Consider the following 19,886-nt stretch of genomic DNA (forward strand, 5'->3'; position numbering starts at 1 on the left):
TTCTGGGCAGCTGTCCACCAAGCTCATTGCTGAGAAACACTTCCTGAGTTTGGTCTCCTGCCAGGCCGGGAGGAGACCAAACTCACTGTATGAATTGTGGCAGGGAGCAGAACAGAGCCACGTAGTGGGCATTTTTTATCTTGCTTTTAAAATTATCAACATAAATACGTTTAAAATGTAAGTGAATGGGAAAGTGTCTGCTAATTACACAAGGAACACTATGTTAAAAGTTTTATTTGGTGACAGGTACTCTTTAAAGGGGGACTCGGGTACTGTACAACTTATCCCCAGGATAGCATAGGATAAAGGATAAGTGTCTGATCACAGGGGGTCTCACTGGTACCAGAAAGTTATACAGATTTGTAAATGACTTCTATTTAACAATCATGCACCTTCCAGTACTTATCAGCTGCTGTATGCTCCACAGGAAGTTGTGTAGATCTTTCCAGTCTGACAACAGTGCTCTCTGCTGCCACCTCTGTCTGTGTCAAGAACTGTCCAGAGCAGGAGCAAATCCCCATACCAAACCTATCCTGCTCTGGACATTTCCTGATGTCGACAGAGGTGGCAGCAGAGAGCACTGTGGTCAGACTGGAAAGAAAAACTCAACTTCCTCTGGAGCATACAGCAGCTGATAAATACTGGAAGGGTTAAGATTTTTACATAGAAGTAATTTACAAATCTGCATAACTTTCTGGCACCAGTTAATTTGAACACATTTAATTTTTCCTCCAGAATACCCCTTTAACTCAGTGTATGCCAAAGGATGCTATGCACATGTTGGGGGAGATTTATCAAAATCTGTCCAGAGGAAAAGTGGCTGAGTTGCCCATAGCAACCAATCAGATCGCTGCTTTCACTTTTCAGAGGCCTATTCAAAAATGAAAGCAGCGATCTGATTGGTTGCTATGGGCAACTCAGCAACTTTTCCTCTGGACAGGTTTTGATAAATCTCCCCCATTGTTTTCCCCAAAAACAGCACAGCACCCATCCTCAGGTTATGTGTAGTATTACAAATTGGCTTCATTCACTTCAATTGAACTTAGCTGCAATACTACACACAACCTGAGGACACCAGGGGTGCTGTTTTTTGAAGAAATCTATTTTTTTTTCTCTCTTTTTACTTACAGGTCACTTTGATGTTGACGGAGGACGTAGACTTCCCATAAACATTACTGGCCGCACAAGTGAACCGTCCTTCATCGCTGAGTGATACATAGAAAACAGTGAGATGACCATTGACTCTACTTTGGTTATTACCAGAACCAGGTGTTTTCCAGGACAGTGAAGCTTCAGGGAGACTTTCTGCTGTGCAGAGTAAAGAGAAGGTGGAATTCTCCATGACGTGGATCACATGTTGCGTGTTCAAAGTACAATCTGGTTACGGAAAGAAAAATGTCTAAGTAGGTATTCCATGGTATGGTCTCTATTCACACTGGGCTTCCAATGTGGTAACATTTTTGCTGTAACAGTGCGTCCCACCTATCAAAGGCCGGGCCGGCTAGTCTGATTTGTCACATTGCCACACGTTGGAATTCCACCCTCCATATGTTGGACCAACTATAGGAACAGAGAAAAGCCATCAGCGATTTCTTGATGATCCAAGCGGATAGGGGGACTCCTCTGTGTAACTTCAATGTCAACCAGTGGCAGCTCATACGTGACACCTGCCGTTTGCTCAGGCCCTTTGAAGAAGCTACATTATTAGTCAGTCGCCTGGATTATGGGGTGAACAACGTCATTCCACTGCTTCCTTTCCTACAACACGTGTTGGAAACAATGGCTGGTCAGGGCACTGGTGAAGTGGCGCCTACATCTCACGGCCACATGAGCCTTGTAGGGGCTGAACTGGAGGGGGAAGGGCAAAGTGGAGCAAAGTTTAGGTTTGTGAGATGAGCGGTTTTTCTAGTCATCGGACAGGAAAGGAGGAGAAGGAGCAGTCGGAGGAGCTAGAGGGTTATGAGGAAGGTGAGACAGAGGACCCAGACACCCGTGGCAGTATGCAGTGGAGATGGAGGCAGGGAGTCCCTCCGAGTCACTTGCACAAATGGCACGATCCATGCTCACTTGCTTCTGTAGTGACAACCGAATTATCACCATTCAGCAGCGGGATGACTTCTGGCTCTCCACCTTATTGGACCCTCCCTACTGGCACAAAATGGGGGCCTTTTTTACACCCACTGAGAGGGAGGACAAACTGACCTACTACAGAGACATCCTACATAGTCAGGATTGCTTGGTCGGGCAGTAGCGGGGCTGCCTGGCCACTGGGTCGCTCCCCTCGTTGGGCATGGGGTCTTGGAGACAGTGGTCGCCGCCGGGCACTACACCAGTGTCAGGTTAGGGACCCGCTCTAATGAGGTGGCCTTGACGTGGAGAGTGGGCTTGTACTTTTTGATCAAAATGTATACTAACAACCTGTTAGTTTTTGAAATTACACTGAGAACCAAGTAGATCAAATTACAAATGGTGGATGTGCGGCTGGGTTTCTATTTTTGTGTATCCTACATAGTCAGTTGTCTGATGCCTATCTGCGCCATCGTCCATCCTCTCGCAGGTCTGACTCGGAAGGGGGGGGGCCCTGTGCGCTCACCTTCCACTGCCATGGCTGCTGGGGAGGGGTTGCAGGATCAGTACCAGCTCCATCAGCCGCAGCCTGAGTCTACAGTCGCTGATGAGTAGCTTTCTTCACCTGCATAGTGAAGCAACTCATCCGCAGCAGGTAGACCTGGAGCAGGACCTGAACCAGCAGGTGGTTTTGAAATCAAACAAAAGGAAAGGTGTGCAAAAAACACCATGTGCCACCTACACCACCAAGTATTGATGTGATGCAAAGACCTCTAAAAGGTGGAAGGGAACAACGTATGGTGCATTGTAACCGGTGGGGTAAAAACTTCCCCTGTAAGGCCCTACTCTCGCATTATTAATTCCCTTCTTAGCAAGTGTTACTCGCCATAAAATGGGCGGCCCCTCACAGGAACCTCTCCCTATTTCCACCTACAAACACTGATCTGTATGTCATACTGAATAACAGTATTATTTCATTAACCCAGTACACACCCTATGCGTGTTACAGCAAGGCAACATGTTCTACACCTCTACTGAGGCTCTCTGTAGGCTAGAAATAGCCATTTTTAATACAGATTCGCCGCAAATAAATTCAGACCAAACCAAATTTTCTCGGAAAATTCGGCAAATCGGCCTAATTGAATTTTTGAAAAATTCGCTCATCTCTAGAAGGTACTATACAATACAAATACTGTAGCACCATCTAGTGATAGCTTAGAAGTTTGCATATTTTATTTATTGGTATAACTACTACACAAATAAAATAAAAATAATTAATAAGTAAAGTCATTGTTGTACCTTTAGTCGTTGAGCACATTATATTTGGTGTTCTTGGAGCATCTGGAAAAAAATAAATATAGTTTATTAATATTTTCATAAATTTAGAATAGTGCAACACAAGATAATTGGGGTTATAATGCAGAACATCTGAATAGGTAGTGTGGCTGATTCTTTCCAGGACTCCAAATAAACTTAAATACTTCTCAGAGTCCGGAATAAGTCATATGATGGGTCACCCTATAGAACAGCAGCAGTGGAGTCATCACATATTTTTATCTGTATATCCCCCAACCATATATCACTTATCTGATATAATCCAGTTTTCACACTGGCCACTGGTGCAAACAATATAGCTTGGAACTTCCTCCCTTCTGAGGCTCAGTTTCAGCTTTGCTCTGTAGACTGGGAGAGAGTCAGCAGAGTCATCTTATTATTTCAGGGCAGGGTAAGCAGAATCATCTCATTATCATTAGAGGGCGGGGACAGCAGAGTCATCTTATTATCATTAGAGAGGGGGCAGCACAGTCATCTTATTATCATTAGAGGGAGGGGTCAGCAGAGTCATCTCATTATTATTAGAGGGAGAGGTCAGCAGAGTAATCTCATTATTATTAGAGGGCGGGGTCAGCAGAGGAATCTCATTATCATTAGGGGGAGGGGTAAGCAGAGAAATATCATCATCATTAGGGGGTGGGGTCAACAGAGTCATCTTATCATTAGAGAGGGGGCAGCACAGTCATCTAATTATCATTAGGAGGTGAGGACAGCAGAGTCATCTTATTACCATTAGAGGGAGGGGTCAACAGAGTCATCTTATTATCATTAGAGGGAGGGGTCAGCAGAGTCATCTCATTATTATTAGAGGGAGGGGTCAGCAGAGTCATCTCATTATCATTAGAGGGAGGGGTCAGCAGAGTCATCTCATTATTATTATAGAGAGTGGTCAGCAGAGTCATCTCATTAGTATTAGAGATCAGGGGAATTAATGACAGACGAGAATCCCATTTTACTGTTGGGAGTCTAATAAGACAGGATGGTAACACTCTACATCATGCGCATAGATTAGATTAAGTTTACATCTCCCCGCCCTTCCTCGGTCTCCGTTGCTGGGGGTGTACTCTGAAACTTTTCTGACCATTACATCCCATTCATTTCACACACCGGTTCTGTTCTAGACAATACAGGAAGGTAACACCTTCGATATGGTCAACTCCATGGATTATTACTCTGTTCTACAGACTTACATTCAATGGATAATATTTGGGGGCAGATAATGTATTATTCATGTGGCTGTTCTTGGGGTCTACTCACAGTGAACAATGATATCCATGGCCCTGGTAGAGTTCCCGTGGTCATTGTTTCCAAAACACAAGTATTTCCCAGCATCACGAGGACCAATATTGTTAAGATTGTAGATAAGAGTATGTTCCTTAGTTGGTCCTTTTATTACTTTATATCCCACAAACCAAGTAATTTCGGCTATTGGATTGCTGTCCACCATGCAGTTAATGGTCTTCCTGTCTCCTTCTTTGACTATAAGAGGATTATCTGTAGCACCTACTGAAAAAGAAGCAACAGAGGCAACAAGTTAGAGAAATGCAGTGTCTGATGCAAAGAATATTACTTACATAGGGCGTATATACAGAAATGAAATCCTGCAGTGTCCGCAAGGTCCCCCTGCTCGAGAAAGCCCATGAATAGACCTATCTAAAGTTTGCCAATGGACCTCTGAATAATTCAGATGTTGACAGATATTTTGTTTCTTCTATTTGTGAATTATGGCACCAACTGTTGTAAACTTCTTCCCAAGCTCCTTGGCGATGGTCTTGTAGCCATTCCAGCCTTGTGTAGGTCTACCATCTTCTCCCTGACATCCTTGGACAGATCTTTGGTCTTGGCCATGGTGGAGAGTTTGGAATCTGATTGCTTCTGTGGACCGGTGTCTATTATACAGGTAACAAGCTAAGATTAGGAGTGTTCCCTATGAGAGAGTGCTCCTAATCTCAGCTTCTTACCTGTATAAAACCTAAGACACCTGGAAGCCGAAAATCCTTATTTAAATACTTATTTCATTGAGTAAAATGCAAATCAATTTATAACTTATATAAAATGTGTTTTTTCAGATTTTTTTTTTGTTATTTTGTGTCTCACTGTTCAAAAAAAATAAAATAAAATGACTACTAATGGGGTACTCCGTCCCTAGACATCCTATCCCAAGGATAGGGGATAAGATGTCTGATCACAGGGTCCCCCGCGATCTCCCTGCTGCACCCGACATTTATTTTGAACGTCAAGTGCAGCACCGGAGCGCTGGAGGCTCATGATGTCATGGCCGCGCCCCCTCAATGCAAGTCTATGGGAGGGGGTGTGACAGCCGTCACCTCCCGTAGGATTGCATTGAGGGGGCACGGCCGTGACGTTACTCCGTGAAGTTTGCTCCGTGCACCGGATGTCTGGGGTGCTACAGCCGAGATCACGGGGGTCCCCAGCCTGATCAGACATCTTATCTCCTATCCATTGGATAGGAGATAAGATATCTAGGGGCGGAGTACCCCTTTAAAATTATAGACCGATCATTTTTGTCAGTGGGAAAATGTACATAACCATTGGGTGATCAAATACTTTTTTCCTTCACTGTAAGGGTTGGCTACAATTGATAGGTGAATTTTCTGCAAATATTACAACTGAAACAGATCCATATTCAGCTTCCATTGTCTTACAGGTCATATGAAGTCATAATAGGAAATGTATCCCTTGGCGTAAACGCTGATAAGTACTGGAAGGATTAAGATTTTTTTTAAACGTAATTTACAAATCTGTGTAACTTTTTGACACCAGTTGATTTTAGGAGTACCCCTTTAAGTCTGCTATAACAGATTGGGTCTCTTATGTTGGTTAGAGATGGGTCCCCGGCAGTAGGTGGTGTATAGAAAAAAAAACAGCTACTTAGGGATAACCTTAGAGATTACTGCTTTTGCTGTTATAACCCATAAGTATCTATGTAGAATAATGGTGTAGAATAATACCTTCAGTGGTGATAGTCGCACCGGGAGGGTCTGCAGCAAAAAAATAAAATAAATAAATATAAAAAGGTAAAAGGTTGGTCAAACAAGTTGTGTCAGAGTGATACTACATAATGGGGTTAATACACTATATTACAATACAGAAAAAGAATAGCCATACAGTGGTCCCTCTAATTACAATATTAAAAGGGTATTTCAGTAAAGAAAGAAAAAAAACTTTTTTTTCCAGATGAATTGGCTCCAGAAAGTTAAACAGATTTCTAAATGACTTCTATTAAAAAAAAATTAAACCTTCCAGTACTTATCAGCTGCTGAAGTTGAGTTGTTCTTTTCTGTCTGACAATAGTGCCATGGGGATTTGCTCCTACTCTGGAAAGTTCCTGAGACAGACAGCAGAGAGCACTGTTGTCAGAAAAAAAAAATAACAACTCAACTTCAACAATTGATAAGTACTGGAAGGATTTTTTTTTTAATACAGGTAATTTACAAATCTGTTTAACTTTCTGGAGTCAGTGGATATGGAAAAAAAAAATTTTTTCACTGGATAACCCCTTTAATTTGTTCCAGGACGACCATTGTATGTTGAAACCATTGTATGTTGAGACCATAACTCTATGGAAACCTGGTAATTGGTTCTGAGGCCCCAAAATGTCCTCCAAAAATAGGAAAAAGTGAGGATTAAAGAAAAATAAGTAGATAACTAATATAGATAAAACAAATCCTTACATAAAAAGGTTATAAAGATCTGCTGGGAGCTGTAATCACTGTCTATGTAGAGGACAGGAGCTTCTTCAGGGTCCTGCACAGTACACAGTGTCTTAAAAAAGTAATGGAGGCGCCCTCACCTGGTGTCCAAAGGAGCAGCTAACCCTGGTACAGGTAAAGAGTACAGAACATGTAATACCTCCCTGTACTGCAGGGGGCGCTACCAGACACCAGTCAGTGCATACACTTCAGTAATACAGGTAAAGAGTACAGAACATGTAATACCTCCCTGTACTGTAGGGGGCGCTACCAGACATCAGTCAGTGCATACACTTCAGTAATACAGGTAAAGAGTACAGAACATGTAATACCTCCCTGTACTGTAGGGGGCGCTATCAGACACCAGTCAGTGCATACACTTCAGTAATATAGGAAAAGAGTACAGAACATGTAATACCTCACTGTACTATAGGGGGTGCTACCAGACACCAGTCAGTACATGCACTTCAGTAATACAGGTAAAGAGTACAGAACATGTAATACCTCCCTGTACTGTAGGGGGCGCTACCAGACACCAGTCAGTGCATACACTTCAGTCATACAGGGGTTTTACCAGTGAATGCCCATTCTGATTGGTCAGATCTTTCAACCATTGACACGTTTCACAGATCTAGACTGTCTGTAGCCATTGGATGGGGGGGGGGGAGTCTGGTTTCAAGTTACAATGTCCAGAAAAGGTTGAAAATATCACAACCTGAGGTCATTGTAAGTTAAAGAGAACCTGTCATGATGTTGTTACATTTTATAATCCTCCCAGTTCACTGCCCTCATCATGATAAACCACCCCCTGCCTTTATTTTTATTATTTTATAGGTTTCTGTATTTTCTGCTCAGTCAGATTCACAGACTGGGAAGGGGCGTTCCCCAGAAGGCGTGACATCATCTGAAGCCATACAGGGGAGAACTTCCTCCCTCACTCTGCTACACACAGCCCAGAGAAGTTCAGTGTGAGATGAGCTATGATTGGACAAGGCTGCACACACACCCCTTAGCATTTCCTGATTTTGGACTTCTGCCAGGCCAGAAGGAGTCCAAAGTCTGTGCAGGAGATTGGGGGGGGGGATGTGCTCTGGACAAGTAGGGAGACACCTAGTGGCGGCTTTTTTAAACACAAATAAAACACAGAATACTTTTTTTTTAAAACAAAAGTACATTAGAAAGATTTTTTCTTTATCATAAGGAGTGCAATAGCACAAATTTGTTTTAATGAGAGTGCACATTTAAAGGGGTACTCCCGTGGAAAACTTTTTTTTTTTCAAATCAACTGGTGCCAGAAAGTTAAACAGATTTGTAAATTACAAAACGAAGAGAAGGAAAATATGTCCGCACTCACCATGCCATAAACAACAAATATGCTTTATTGAAGTCTTCAGAATTCCATATAAAAGCAGTATCAAAAACACCCGAGTGCAGGGAGGGGGAGCTGCTCCAGGCGAGGAGACTAGGAGCGGCTGTCAGGAACAGCAGCACCGTTTCGCGTTATCCACGCATCTTCCGGTTCCTCATATCCAGCCACACACCCGTGAGCTTGATTAAGATGTGTGCATAGTGGTTGTCTAGCAGTGCCCACCCACCTCTATTCCTATAGATTTGTAAATTACTTCTATCAAAAAAATCTTAATCCTTCCAGTACATTTTAGCGGCTGTATACTACAGAGGAAATGCTTAAATTTTTGGATTTCTCTTCTGTCACGACCACAGTGCTCTCTGCTGACATCTCTGTCCATTTTAGAAACTGTCCAGAGCAGGAGAAAATCCCCATAGCAAACAAATGCTGCTCTGGACAGTTCCTAAAATGGACAGAGATGTCAGCAGAGAGCACTGTAGTTGTGACAGAAGATGAATCCAAAAATTAAAGCATTTGCTCTGTAGTATTTAGCCCCTAAAAAGTACTGGAAGGATTAAGATTTTTTTAATAGAAGTAATTTACAAATCTGTTTAACTTTATGGCACCAGGTGATTTAAGAAAAAAAAAAGTTTTCCACGAGAGTACCCCTTTAACCCCTTAAGGACACATGACGTACTGGAACGTCATGTGTCCACTCCCGATCTATAACGCGGGGCCACGGCATCCCGAACAGCTTACAGGACAGCAAAAGGGTCCCTACCTGCCTCCTCGCTGTCCGATCGCCGAATGACTGCTCCGTACCTGAGATCCAGGCAAGCGGCAGAATCATCGATCACTGGTTTCCTATAAAAAACCAGTGATCAATGTAAAAGATCAGTGTGTGCAGTGTTATAGGTCCCTATGGGATAACAATGATCAGTGTGTGCAGTGTTATAGGTCCCTATGGGACCTATAACACTGCAAAAAAAAAAAGTGAATAAAGATCATTTAACCCCTCCCTATTAAAAGTTTGAATCACCCCCCTTTGCCCATAAAAAAAAACACAGTGTAAATAAAAATAAAAATATACATATGTGGTATCACCGCATGCGGAAATGTCCGAATTATGAAAATATATCTTTAATTAAACTGCACGGTCAATGGCGTACGCGCAAAAACTTCCAAAGTCCAAAATAGTGCATTTTTGGTCATTTTTTACATCATGAAAAAATGAATAAAAAGCGATCAATAAGTCCATTCAATGCAAAATGATACAGCTAAAAACTTCAGATCATGGCGCAAACAATGAGCCCTCATACCGCCCCATACGCGCAAAAATAAAAAAGTTATAGGGGTCAGAAGAGGACAATTTTAAACGTATTAATTTTCCTGCATGTAGTTATGATGTTTTCCAGAAGTACTACAAAATCAATCCTATATAAGTAGGGTATCATTTTAATCGTATGGATCTACAGAATAATGATGAGGTGTCATTTTTACTGAAAAATATACTGCGTAGAAACGGAAGCCCTCAAAAGTTACAAAACTGCGGGTTTTTTTCAATTTTGTCTCACAATTATTATTTTTTTCCATTTCGCCATAGATTTTTGGGCAAAATGACTGATGTCATTACAGTAGAATTGGTGGTGCAAAAAATAAGCCATCATATGGATATTTAGCTGCAAAATTGAAAGAGTTATGATTTTTTAAAGGCAAGGAGGAAAAAGCAAAAATGCAAAAACGGAAAAACCCCCGGTCCTTTAGGGGTTAAGGGACCACAGTATCATAGAAAAGATCAGACTGGAGGAATGCTTAGTACGGAGACTTACACTCAACAATGAGGTTGATGGTCTGTTGTGTTTCAGCCATGTTGTGGAGGAAGGACACTCTACACTCCAGCGGTGACCCGTTGTCTCCTTTTGAAGGTGTGAATGTAAAGTTGGAGTAGTATATCTTGGTACGATTTGGATATGTATTATTAAAAGCCAGCGGTTTTCCATCTCTTCTGTTCCAGGTAATGACGGGAGCCGATCCGGCACATACGCCAGGACTTCTGCAGGTTATCGTTGCCTTTTCCCCAGCAATCAATTTCCTTACCGAGATCTCAGGTTTGTCTGTCAAGTCTGGGATACAATACAGTAAAAGCATGAACAATGTTTTATTTCCTCACTAGCTGAGTACCCGGCGTTGCCCGGTTTTTCCTTCCTCATCCTTGTTGGGGAGGAAAATAAACAAAGGAGGAAGCTTTTGATTTCATATGCAGTCCTCATATATTGTTGTCATATCCCGTCCTCCTATCCTGTCATCATATCCCGTCCTCCTATCCCGACCTCCTATCCCGGTCCTCCTATCCCGTCCTCCTATCCCGACCTCCTATCCCGTCCTCATATCTCGACCTCCTATCTCGTCCTCCTATCCTGACCTCCTATCCCGTCATCCTATCCCGACCTCCTATCCCGACCTGTAATCTGTGTACCAGTTATTGAAATATCTCCAGCCGTTTGGAAGTTATGCAGTAACATATATTTCCCATAGACTTGTATAGGACTTTAAACATAAGCCCCGCCCCTGGCAAATGGGGGTGAGTAAGGGTTAAATCACCTATCCTATGTTTGTTGGTGACATATAAGTAACATGTGGCCAAGTTTCATGTTAATATCTTTAGCCGTTTGGACGTGATGCTGGAACATACACATATACACACACACACATATATATATATATATATATATATATATATATATATATATACATACATACACGCACACACATACATGTTGAGATATATATATATATATATATATATATATATATATATAGATAGATAGATAGACAGATAGTTAAAAGTATTCAATGCAAAACATCACACCACCTAGCCAGCAACACATCACAAATGGACGCGTTTCGAGCGTGCATGCACGTTCGAAACGCGTCCATTTGTGGTGTGTTGCTGGCTAGGTGGTGTGATGTTTTGCAATGAATACTTTTAACTGTTACAAATAAAACATTAAAGTTTTAAAGGACCTGCTGGATCATCCATCTCTTCTTAAAGGGGTACTCCACTGGAAAACATTTTATTTATTTATTTATTTTAAATCAACTGGTGCCAGAAAGTTAAACAGATTTGTAACTTACTTCTATTAAAAAATCTTATCAGCTGCTGTATGATCGACAGGAAGTTCTTTTCTTTTTGAATTTCCTTTCTGTCTGCTCTCTGCTGACACCTCTGTCCAGTTTAGGAACTGTCCAGACAGGAGCAAATCCCCATAGCAAACCTCTCCTGCTTTGGACAGTTCCTAAAATGGACAGAGGTGTCAGCAGACAGCACTGTAGTCAGGCAGAAAGGAAATTCAAAAAGAAAAGAACTTCCTGTGGATCATATAGCAGCTGATTAGTACTGGAGGGATTAAGATTTTTTTTAAATAGAAGTCATTTACAAATCTGCTTAAAGGGGTACTCCGGTGGAACCCTTTTTTTTTTTTTTTTTTTTTAATCAACTGGTGCCAGAAAGTTAAACAGATTAGTAAATTACTTCTATTAAAAAATCTTAATCCTTCCAGTAATTATTAGCTGCTGAATACTACAGAGGAAATTTTTCTTTTCTTTTTGGAACACAGAGCTCTCTGCTGACATCACGAGCACAGTGCTCTCTGCTGACATCTCTGTCCATTATAGAAACTGTCCAGAGCAGCATATGTTTGCTACGGGGATTTTCTCCTGTTCTGGACAGTTCTTAAAATGGACAGAGATGTCAGCAGAGAGCACTGTGCTCGTGATGTCAGCAGAGAGCTCTGTGTTCCAAAAAGAAAAGAAAAAATTCCTCTGTAGTATTCAGCAGCTAATAAGTACTGGAAGGATTAAGATTTTTTAATAGAAGTAATTTACAAATCTGTTTAACTTTCTGGCACCAGTTGATTAATAAATAAAAAAAATCTATTATTGGTAAATGCATTATCTGATAGTCTGGATTACCAAGAAATCATAAGTTAGGGCTCTTTTAGAAATAGAATTTTGGCATTTGGAGTTTATTTATTTTTTATTTTTTTGCATTTACGCCGTTAACCGTCTGGGATTAAGAATGTGATCATTTAAAGGGGTACTCCGCTGCTCAGCGTTTGGAACAAACTGTTCCAAACACTGGAGCTGGCGGGACATCATAGCTCCGCCCCCTCATGGCGTCACACCCCCGCCCCCTCAATGCAAGTCTATGGGAGGGGGCGTGACGGCCGTCACGCCCCCTCCCATAGACTTGCATTGAGGGGGGCAGGGTGTGATGTCATGAGGGGGTGGCGTGGCTGGGCATGAGGGGGCAGGGCTATGATGAACAGTTTGTTCCAAATGCTGAGCAGCGGAGTACCCCTTTAATAGTTTGGATCACTGTCTATGTAGCAGAGCTATGTCTGTTATATGGCCCATATCTCTGGCTTTCTATAGGACAGCAGATAAACCTACATCTATATAAGGTGAAGTATAATGACCCGTTTCGTTCTGCTACATCCGTAAATACATTGATCAATAGGACTTTAGTAATTTAGTCTTTTTTATTTTTATTTTTCCCACTTACCTGTCACTGTCAGGCGGGGTAGGATATTGTGATAATTGTAACGTTCGGAATCTTCAAGTCTGAATTGATAAGTGTTCCCATCACTCTTCTGGACGTCATTGATAAACAGGGAACAATCTTTTTTCGAGACATCTCCAGTGAAAAACATTCGTTTTTTGGGCCAGTCGTAATTCGAGGCCACCAGTTCTTTAGCTGACCAGGGTCTGTACCAAAAACCCCACGGATTTCTGCTTATTGTTACATCACTGGGTACAGTAAATTGACACGGGACGTGAACGCAGAGTCCCACTTGTGCTGTGACTTCTTTGGGCACATGTATTATATATCCATTAGCTTCACAGCCATTATCTGCAGGGAGAACAATATATAAATTAAAGGGGTATTCCAGGCAAAACCTTTTTTTTATATATATATATATATATCAACTGGCTCCAGAAAGTTAAAGAGATTTGTAAATGACTTCTATTAAAAAATCTTAATCCTTCCAATAGTTATTAGCTTCTGAAGTTTTCTGTCTAACTGCTCAATGATGATGTCACGTCCCGGGAGCTGTGCATGATGGGAACATATCCCCATAGGAACTGCACAGCTCCCGGGACGTGAGTCATCAGAGAGCAGTTAGACAGAAAACAACAACTCAACTTCAGAAGCTAATAACTATTGGAAGGATTAAGATTTTTTAATAGAAGTAATTTACAAATCTCTTTAACTTTCCGGAGCCAGTTGATATGGACCGTTGCCCAACCCACTCCACCACCCCTCTGTTTCCGTCCGCTCTCCTGCCTTGGCCTGACGAAGTGCTGATTGGGCAATACGGACCATCGCGCAACCCACTCCCCCACCCCTCTGTTTCCGTTCGCTTTCCTGCATGGCCTGACGAAGCACTGATTGCGCGATACAGACCATCGCGCAACCCACTCCCCCACCCCTCTTTTTCCGTCCGCTCTCCAGCATGGCCTGACGAAGCGCTGATTGCGCGATACGGACAGTCACCCAACCCACTCCCCCACCCCTCTGTTTCCGTCCACTCTCCTGCATGGCCTGACAAATCGATGATTGCGCGATATGGACCGTCGCCCAACCCACATGTTGTGATATAATAAAGAAGCATATTCTTCATCAAGACCGGGTGAGTGCTCCGTTCTTGATATTCTTTGTATTGGACCTATCTTCCTATGAAAAACACAAACAGTTGCTGCATGACAATTAAACGCAATACTTACCCCATATTTGTATCACCAGGAAGATAAGTACCGTACAATACTTAAGGTTTAGTAAGACCATTCTGTCCTGCAGTCACTGGGGCTCCATCTAGCACAACGTCACTGCAATAGAATATAGATGTTCAACATAGTAAATGATTAGCCCCCGGCACTGTCCGCAGTAAAGCGAGCACCCGTGATGTCATAGATGTTACATTAAGGATAAGTTTGTGGTGCTGCTCCACAAATAAGATTCCGACAAGTGCAAACATCAGTCAGAAGAGGAAAGAAGATCGGAGACACTCACCACAACAATCTTGCTCAAGAAAAAACGTATATCCATCACCTTGGTGCAGACAGCATGGAGATATACACCTGAGCGCCAGCCGCTGGTTCACGCCAGTGGGCGTTCCTTCAGGCCCCCGGGGACGTCGTCTTGTTGCTTATTAAATTATGTATATACCGTGTATTATCCTTACCACAGTGATACAAATACAAAAAGACACTCAATACAAAATGTACTACTACTACTAATAATAATAATAATAATAATAATAAAGTGCACAGTTACATTAAAAACAATACTGGGCTGAACTATATTAGAGGGGAGCACTATGTTTGTTGCGCACAATAAGAGGGCTGACAGCCTCCAGCTTCATGATCCAACCAAATTCATTGCGGAGCAAACACGAATGTCGACCTCCACCGTCCTTTCGGGGGATCAACCCCTTCAATGTCTACAAATGTAATAGTGCTAGTGTCTCCTCCGTGCGTTTCATTCACATGAGGGATGAACCGAGCGGCTCCTATTTTAGTGCTCACAGACCTTAAAGGGGTACGCCGGCGCTAAGACATTTTATCAAATATACAAAGGATAGGGGATAAGATGCCGGATCGCGGGGGTCCTACCGCTGGGGACCCCCGTGATCTTTCACGCAGCACCCCATTACCATCAGCCCCGGAACATGTTCGCTCCGGGTCTGATGACTGGTGATCACGGGGCAGGAGTATTGTGACATACGGCTCCGCCCCTGTGTAACGTCACGCTCTGCTCCCTCAATGCAAGCCTATGGGAGGGGGCGTGGCGGGACCCCCTGCGATCAGGCATCTTATCCCCTATCCTTTGGATAGGGGATAAGATGTCTTAGCGCCGGAGTACACCGGTGGAAAACAATTTTTTTCATATCAACTGGCTCCACAAAGTTAAACAGATTTGTAAAATACTTCTATTAAAAAAATATTAATCCTTCCAGTACTTATCAGCTGCTGTATGCTCCAGAGGAAGTTTATGCAGGTCTTTCCAGTCTGACCTCAGTGCTCTCTGCTGACACCTCTGTTCTTATCAGGAACTGTCCAGAGCAGGAAAAAATCTCCATAGCAAACCTCTCCTGCTCTGGACAGTTCCTGAAATGGACAGAGGTGTCAGAAGAGAGCACTGTGGTCAGACTGAAAAGAACTATACAACTTTCTATTTTTTGCCACCAATTGAGAAAAAAATGAAATAAATAAATAAAATTGGTGTAGGTACAAGAAATGGGAGGACTTATTGTCGTACTGTTTCTGCCTGTACCGCACATCGTCATAAGTAAAGGCTTTATTATTGAGGATCAGAAATAGAGCTTTGTCTACAAAATGAAGCTTGTTGGATCATAAGCTGGAGGCTTTCGTTCCTCTTGATGATCGCAACGAACTTAGTGCGTTCTTCTGATTTAGTTCCGCTCGGTATGGCTTTTAATGTAACACTACTCTTTGTTATTATTGATAGTTCGCTTTGTATTTAGAGTCAATTTGCATTTTTATCACCATGGTAACCATTGTACATGGTATATATGTAGGTTATTGAGAAACGGGAAGATGTCACCGGGGACCTGTAGAAACGCCCACTGGCGGGAAACAACGGCTGGTGCTCAGGTGTGCGCTCCGGCTGTATCTCCTCTGCAATCTGCACCAAGGTGTTGGTCTACGTTTTATCTTGTGGAATAAAGATTACAGCAAAGTTTCTGTGTTTGTGGCACCGCAACTAAGTAACACGTGTGTATTTTTGCCACAAACTGCGATTATTCAAATTAATTGCAGTAAAATCACAGTAATTAGTAGTTTGTACTCCAACATGTGAACTCTTGCGGTTCACAATTATCATCACAGTTATTAACCGAGAATCAATTTGTTGTTTTTTTTTCAGAGACAATAAAAAATTAACAAGTGACAAAAAATAAACAACATGTCTAATCACGGAGGGGGGGGGGGGTCCGGCCGCTGGAAACCCCTGTGATCCCCGGGCCGGCGCTGCGGCCCTGAAAGCCTCAATTCATGTCTATGGGACGGGGCGTGGATGGTTCAACCTCTTCCAAAACCTAGCTATCAACGTTTTAGCAGCCAGGAGTACACACATGAGTAGCTTAACACCCTTCTTCCCCAGGAAACAGGGGGAAAGATGTAGTAGAGATAAATCAGGGGGTCCAAGGGGACCACAACCCCAAATATATTCACCACCAAACTGTGAACCTTGGCCCAGAAGCCTACAGGCATGACCAGAAGATATGAATGGTCGATCCAACTCCGCTCCTGCAGCGCCAAAAATGAGAAGGAATAGCGGGTGTTCATCATTTTAGATTTTATGTTACAGTAAATACTTTGTGGCCCAACGGACTAAATAAGGTAATTGAAGAAAAAAAACATTTTTAATAGACATTTTTTTGTTTTATAACACTGGTATGTCATTTTTTCTAAAGTAATTTTTGTGATAGCTGTATCCTTTCCGGTTACCCTTTTACCTTTTGTATATATTGCATCATTTGATTATGTCTGAGGAAAAGTTTAGGCCAACCCTGAAACGCGTTACATGTGTTTAATGAATATTAGTATGCTGGATCTTACTATATTCATCTGATCCTTGGCAGCGCTCACTAGAACCTTGGAAATTACAGTATCCCCAATACAGATCGTGCTTTTATTTACATTGCCTGTACATCCAGCAGACACAAGGAGAGCACAGTGCCTATGGATTGCACAATATGGTGACATACTATTCCCTGGAGCATTGTTTACCGAGCTTACGATCCCTCTAGACAAAGTGTTTTCAAGGCATTGATTAAGGGTTAATGGAGAGGGCTCAGAAGCTGAACCGGCTCCATATGTGACTGGGCGTGTATTATACCTAACAACCGCTGGGTATCTGATCACTGCAGTCAATAGCAACCATGGTATCTAGAAGGTTACATGGAAGGTACGACTCCCTCTGTCACCCGATTGCCGCCCCGATTGCCAGGTGCCTAATAAAGACCCCCATGCTCTTTCCCAGAAGGTCAAAAATATAACTAAAATTTAAAAAGTTGTTTCAAAATAAAAAATAATAGTAGAAATTCTATCTATAAATAAATCCCACTTTCCCATTAATTATTTAGAAAATTAATAATACATAAATACACATGATTTGATGATAATTTGTCACCTCATCTCCCCAACAAAAATATTTATTGAAACTCAATCAAAAAAGTCTCCTCTACCTTAAAGGGGTACTCCGGTGGAAAATATGATTATTATTATTATTTTTTATTTTTTTTTAATCAACTGGTGCCAGAAAATGTAACAGATTTGTAAATTACTTCTATTAAAAAATCTTTATCCTTCCAGTACTTTCTAGCAGCTGTATGCTACAGAGGAAATTCCTTTCTTTTTGAATTTTTTTTTTGTCTTGTCCACAGTGCTCTCTACTGACACCTCTGTCCGTGTCAGGAACTGTCCAGAGCAGGAGAAAATCCCCATAGCAAACCTATGCTGCTCTGGACAGTTCCTGACACGGACAGAGGTGTCAGCAGAGAGCACTGTGGACAAGACAAAAAAGAAATTCAAAAAGAAAAGAATTTCCTCTGTAGCGTACAGCTGCTAAAAAGTACTGGAAGGGTAAAGATTTTTTAATAGAAGTAACTTTCAAATCTGTTTAACTTTCTGGCACCAGTTGATTTAAAAAAAAAAAATATGTTTTCCACTGGAGTACCCCTTTAAAGGAAACTCTGGTGCTCCAGCATTCTGAACATTGTGTTCAGAAAGCTCAGAGCCGGGGGCCGTGATCATGATGTCACGGCCTCGCCCACTCATGACATCACACCACGCCACCTCCAATCATGTCTATGGGAGGGTGCGTGGCAGTCACCACGCCCCCTCCCATAGACATGAATGGAGGGGGTGTGGTGTGACATCACAAGGGATGTGGCCGTGATGTCACGACCATTGCCGCAAGAACCCGGCATTTGTCTAGAATGCCAGGTGCTGCAGGAGATCGAGAGGGGCCCCAGCAGCGGTACCCATGCGATCAGACATATTATCCTCCAACCTTTGGATAGGGGATAAGATGCCTAGCAGCAGAGTACCCCTTTAAATAAGCACTATAGCTCAACCCACAAAAACAAGCCATCACACCAAATTTCTACACTGGAATTTTTTTTAATTATTATTTATTTATATGTATTCCACCCAAAAAATATATAATAATCGCCGATAATCGCGATTTTGGACATTATCGGTATTGGCAATTGCCGATATGCCGATAATGTCCCACGCCCCTCCCATGGCCGCCGCTGGCCCCCCATTGCCGATAATCGCAATTTTGGACATTATCGGTATCGGCAATTACCTTGCCGATAATGCCCCACCCCCTGCCCCGCCCATTGCTGACGCTGGCCCCCCCACTGCCTCCCCCCATCCACGGTGTTATAATTACCTGTTCCCGGGGGTCCGCGATCCTTCTGGCTCCTGCGCTATTGCTGTGCACTGCGCTGCGTAATTACGAGTGACGTCACCGTCAGTACGCACAGTGACAGCGCAAGATGCCGACGGACGCCAGAAGGATCGTGGACCCCCAGGAACAGGTAATGGGGGGGAGGCGATGGGGCAGCGGCGATATGTTGGCAGAGGATGGGGGGAGGCGATGGGGCAGCGGTGGCGGTGGTTGTGGGCAGAGGATGGGGGGGAGGCGACGGGGCAGCGGCGGCGGTGGTATGTGGGCAGAGGATGGGGGGATGGCGATGGGGCAGCGGTGGCGGTGGCATGTGGCCAGAGGATGGGGGGGAGGCGATGAGGCAACTGTGGTGGTTAGACTCAGGACAGACAGGGGGAGAGAAGCGGGCAGCGGCGGCGGTCTCTGGCACCTCAAAAGCCGCTGTAGATCATTGATTTAAAGCGCCCGCTTTAAATCATTGATCTGCAATGGCTTCTGCCCCGCCGGGGGGGTTGAAAAAGCCGATACCTTATACCCAAATATCGGTATAAGTTATCTGCTATCAGCCTGAAAGGGGACAGATTATCGGTATCGGCCCTAAAAAAAACGATATCGGTCGATCCTTAAAGGGGTAGTCCAGTGGTGAAAAACTTATCCCCTATCCTAAGGATAGGGGATAAGTTTGAGATCGCGGGGGGTCCGACCGCTGGGGCCCCCTGCGATCTCTCTGTACGGGGCCCCGGCTCTCCGCCGAGATAGCGGGTGTCGACCCCCGCACGAGGCGGCGGCCGACACGCCCCCTCAATACATCTCTATGGCAGAGCCGGAGATTGCAGAAGGTAGCGCTTCGGCTCTGCCATAGAGTTGTATTGAGGGGGTGTGTCGGCCGCCGCCTCGTGCGGAGGTCAACACGCCCCCTTCCAGCGGGCTGTCGGGGCTC

General features: G+C 43.3%; 1 protein-coding gene and 1 long non-coding RNA gene across 2 annotated transcripts in view; one reads left to right on the forward strand and one right to left on the reverse strand.

The window, feature by feature from the left end:
* The window catches only part of LOC130293848 (sialic acid-binding Ig-like lectin 10), a 29,348-nt gene that overhangs the window by 8,434 nt on the left and 1,028 nt on the right, over positions 1-19,886 (reverse strand). The window contains exons 2-8 of the mRNA XM_056543014.1: positions 14,251-14,352; positions 13,028-13,375; positions 10,293-10,586; positions 6,375-6,404; positions 4,660-4,908; positions 3,367-3,408; positions 1,129-1,377 (exon numbers count right to left, since the gene is read on the reverse strand). Coding sequence (XP_056398989.1) covers positions 1,129-1,377; positions 3,367-3,408; positions 4,660-4,908; positions 6,375-6,404; positions 10,293-10,586; positions 13,028-13,375; positions 14,251-14,311 — 1,273 coding nt within the window. The 5' untranslated portion in view covers positions 14,312-14,352. The remainder of the gene's footprint in view (positions 1-1,128; positions 1,378-3,366; positions 3,409-4,659; positions 4,909-6,374; positions 6,405-10,292; positions 10,587-13,027; positions 13,376-14,250; positions 14,353-19,886) is intronic.
* LOC130293849 (uncharacterized) lies at positions 1,280-16,750 on the forward strand. Its single transcript, XR_008848317.1, has 3 exons — positions 1,280-1,403; positions 10,478-10,571; positions 16,412-16,750. It is a non-coding gene; the product is annotated as an uncharacterized LOC130293849 (long non-coding RNA).

The sequence above is a fragment of the Hyla sarda genome, chromosome 10, assembly GCF_029499605.1.
Source record: "Hyla sarda isolate aHylSar1 chromosome 10, aHylSar1.hap1, whole genome shotgun sequence".
Classification (NCBI taxonomy): Eukaryota; Metazoa; Chordata; class Amphibia; order Anura; family Hylidae; genus Hyla; species Hyla sarda.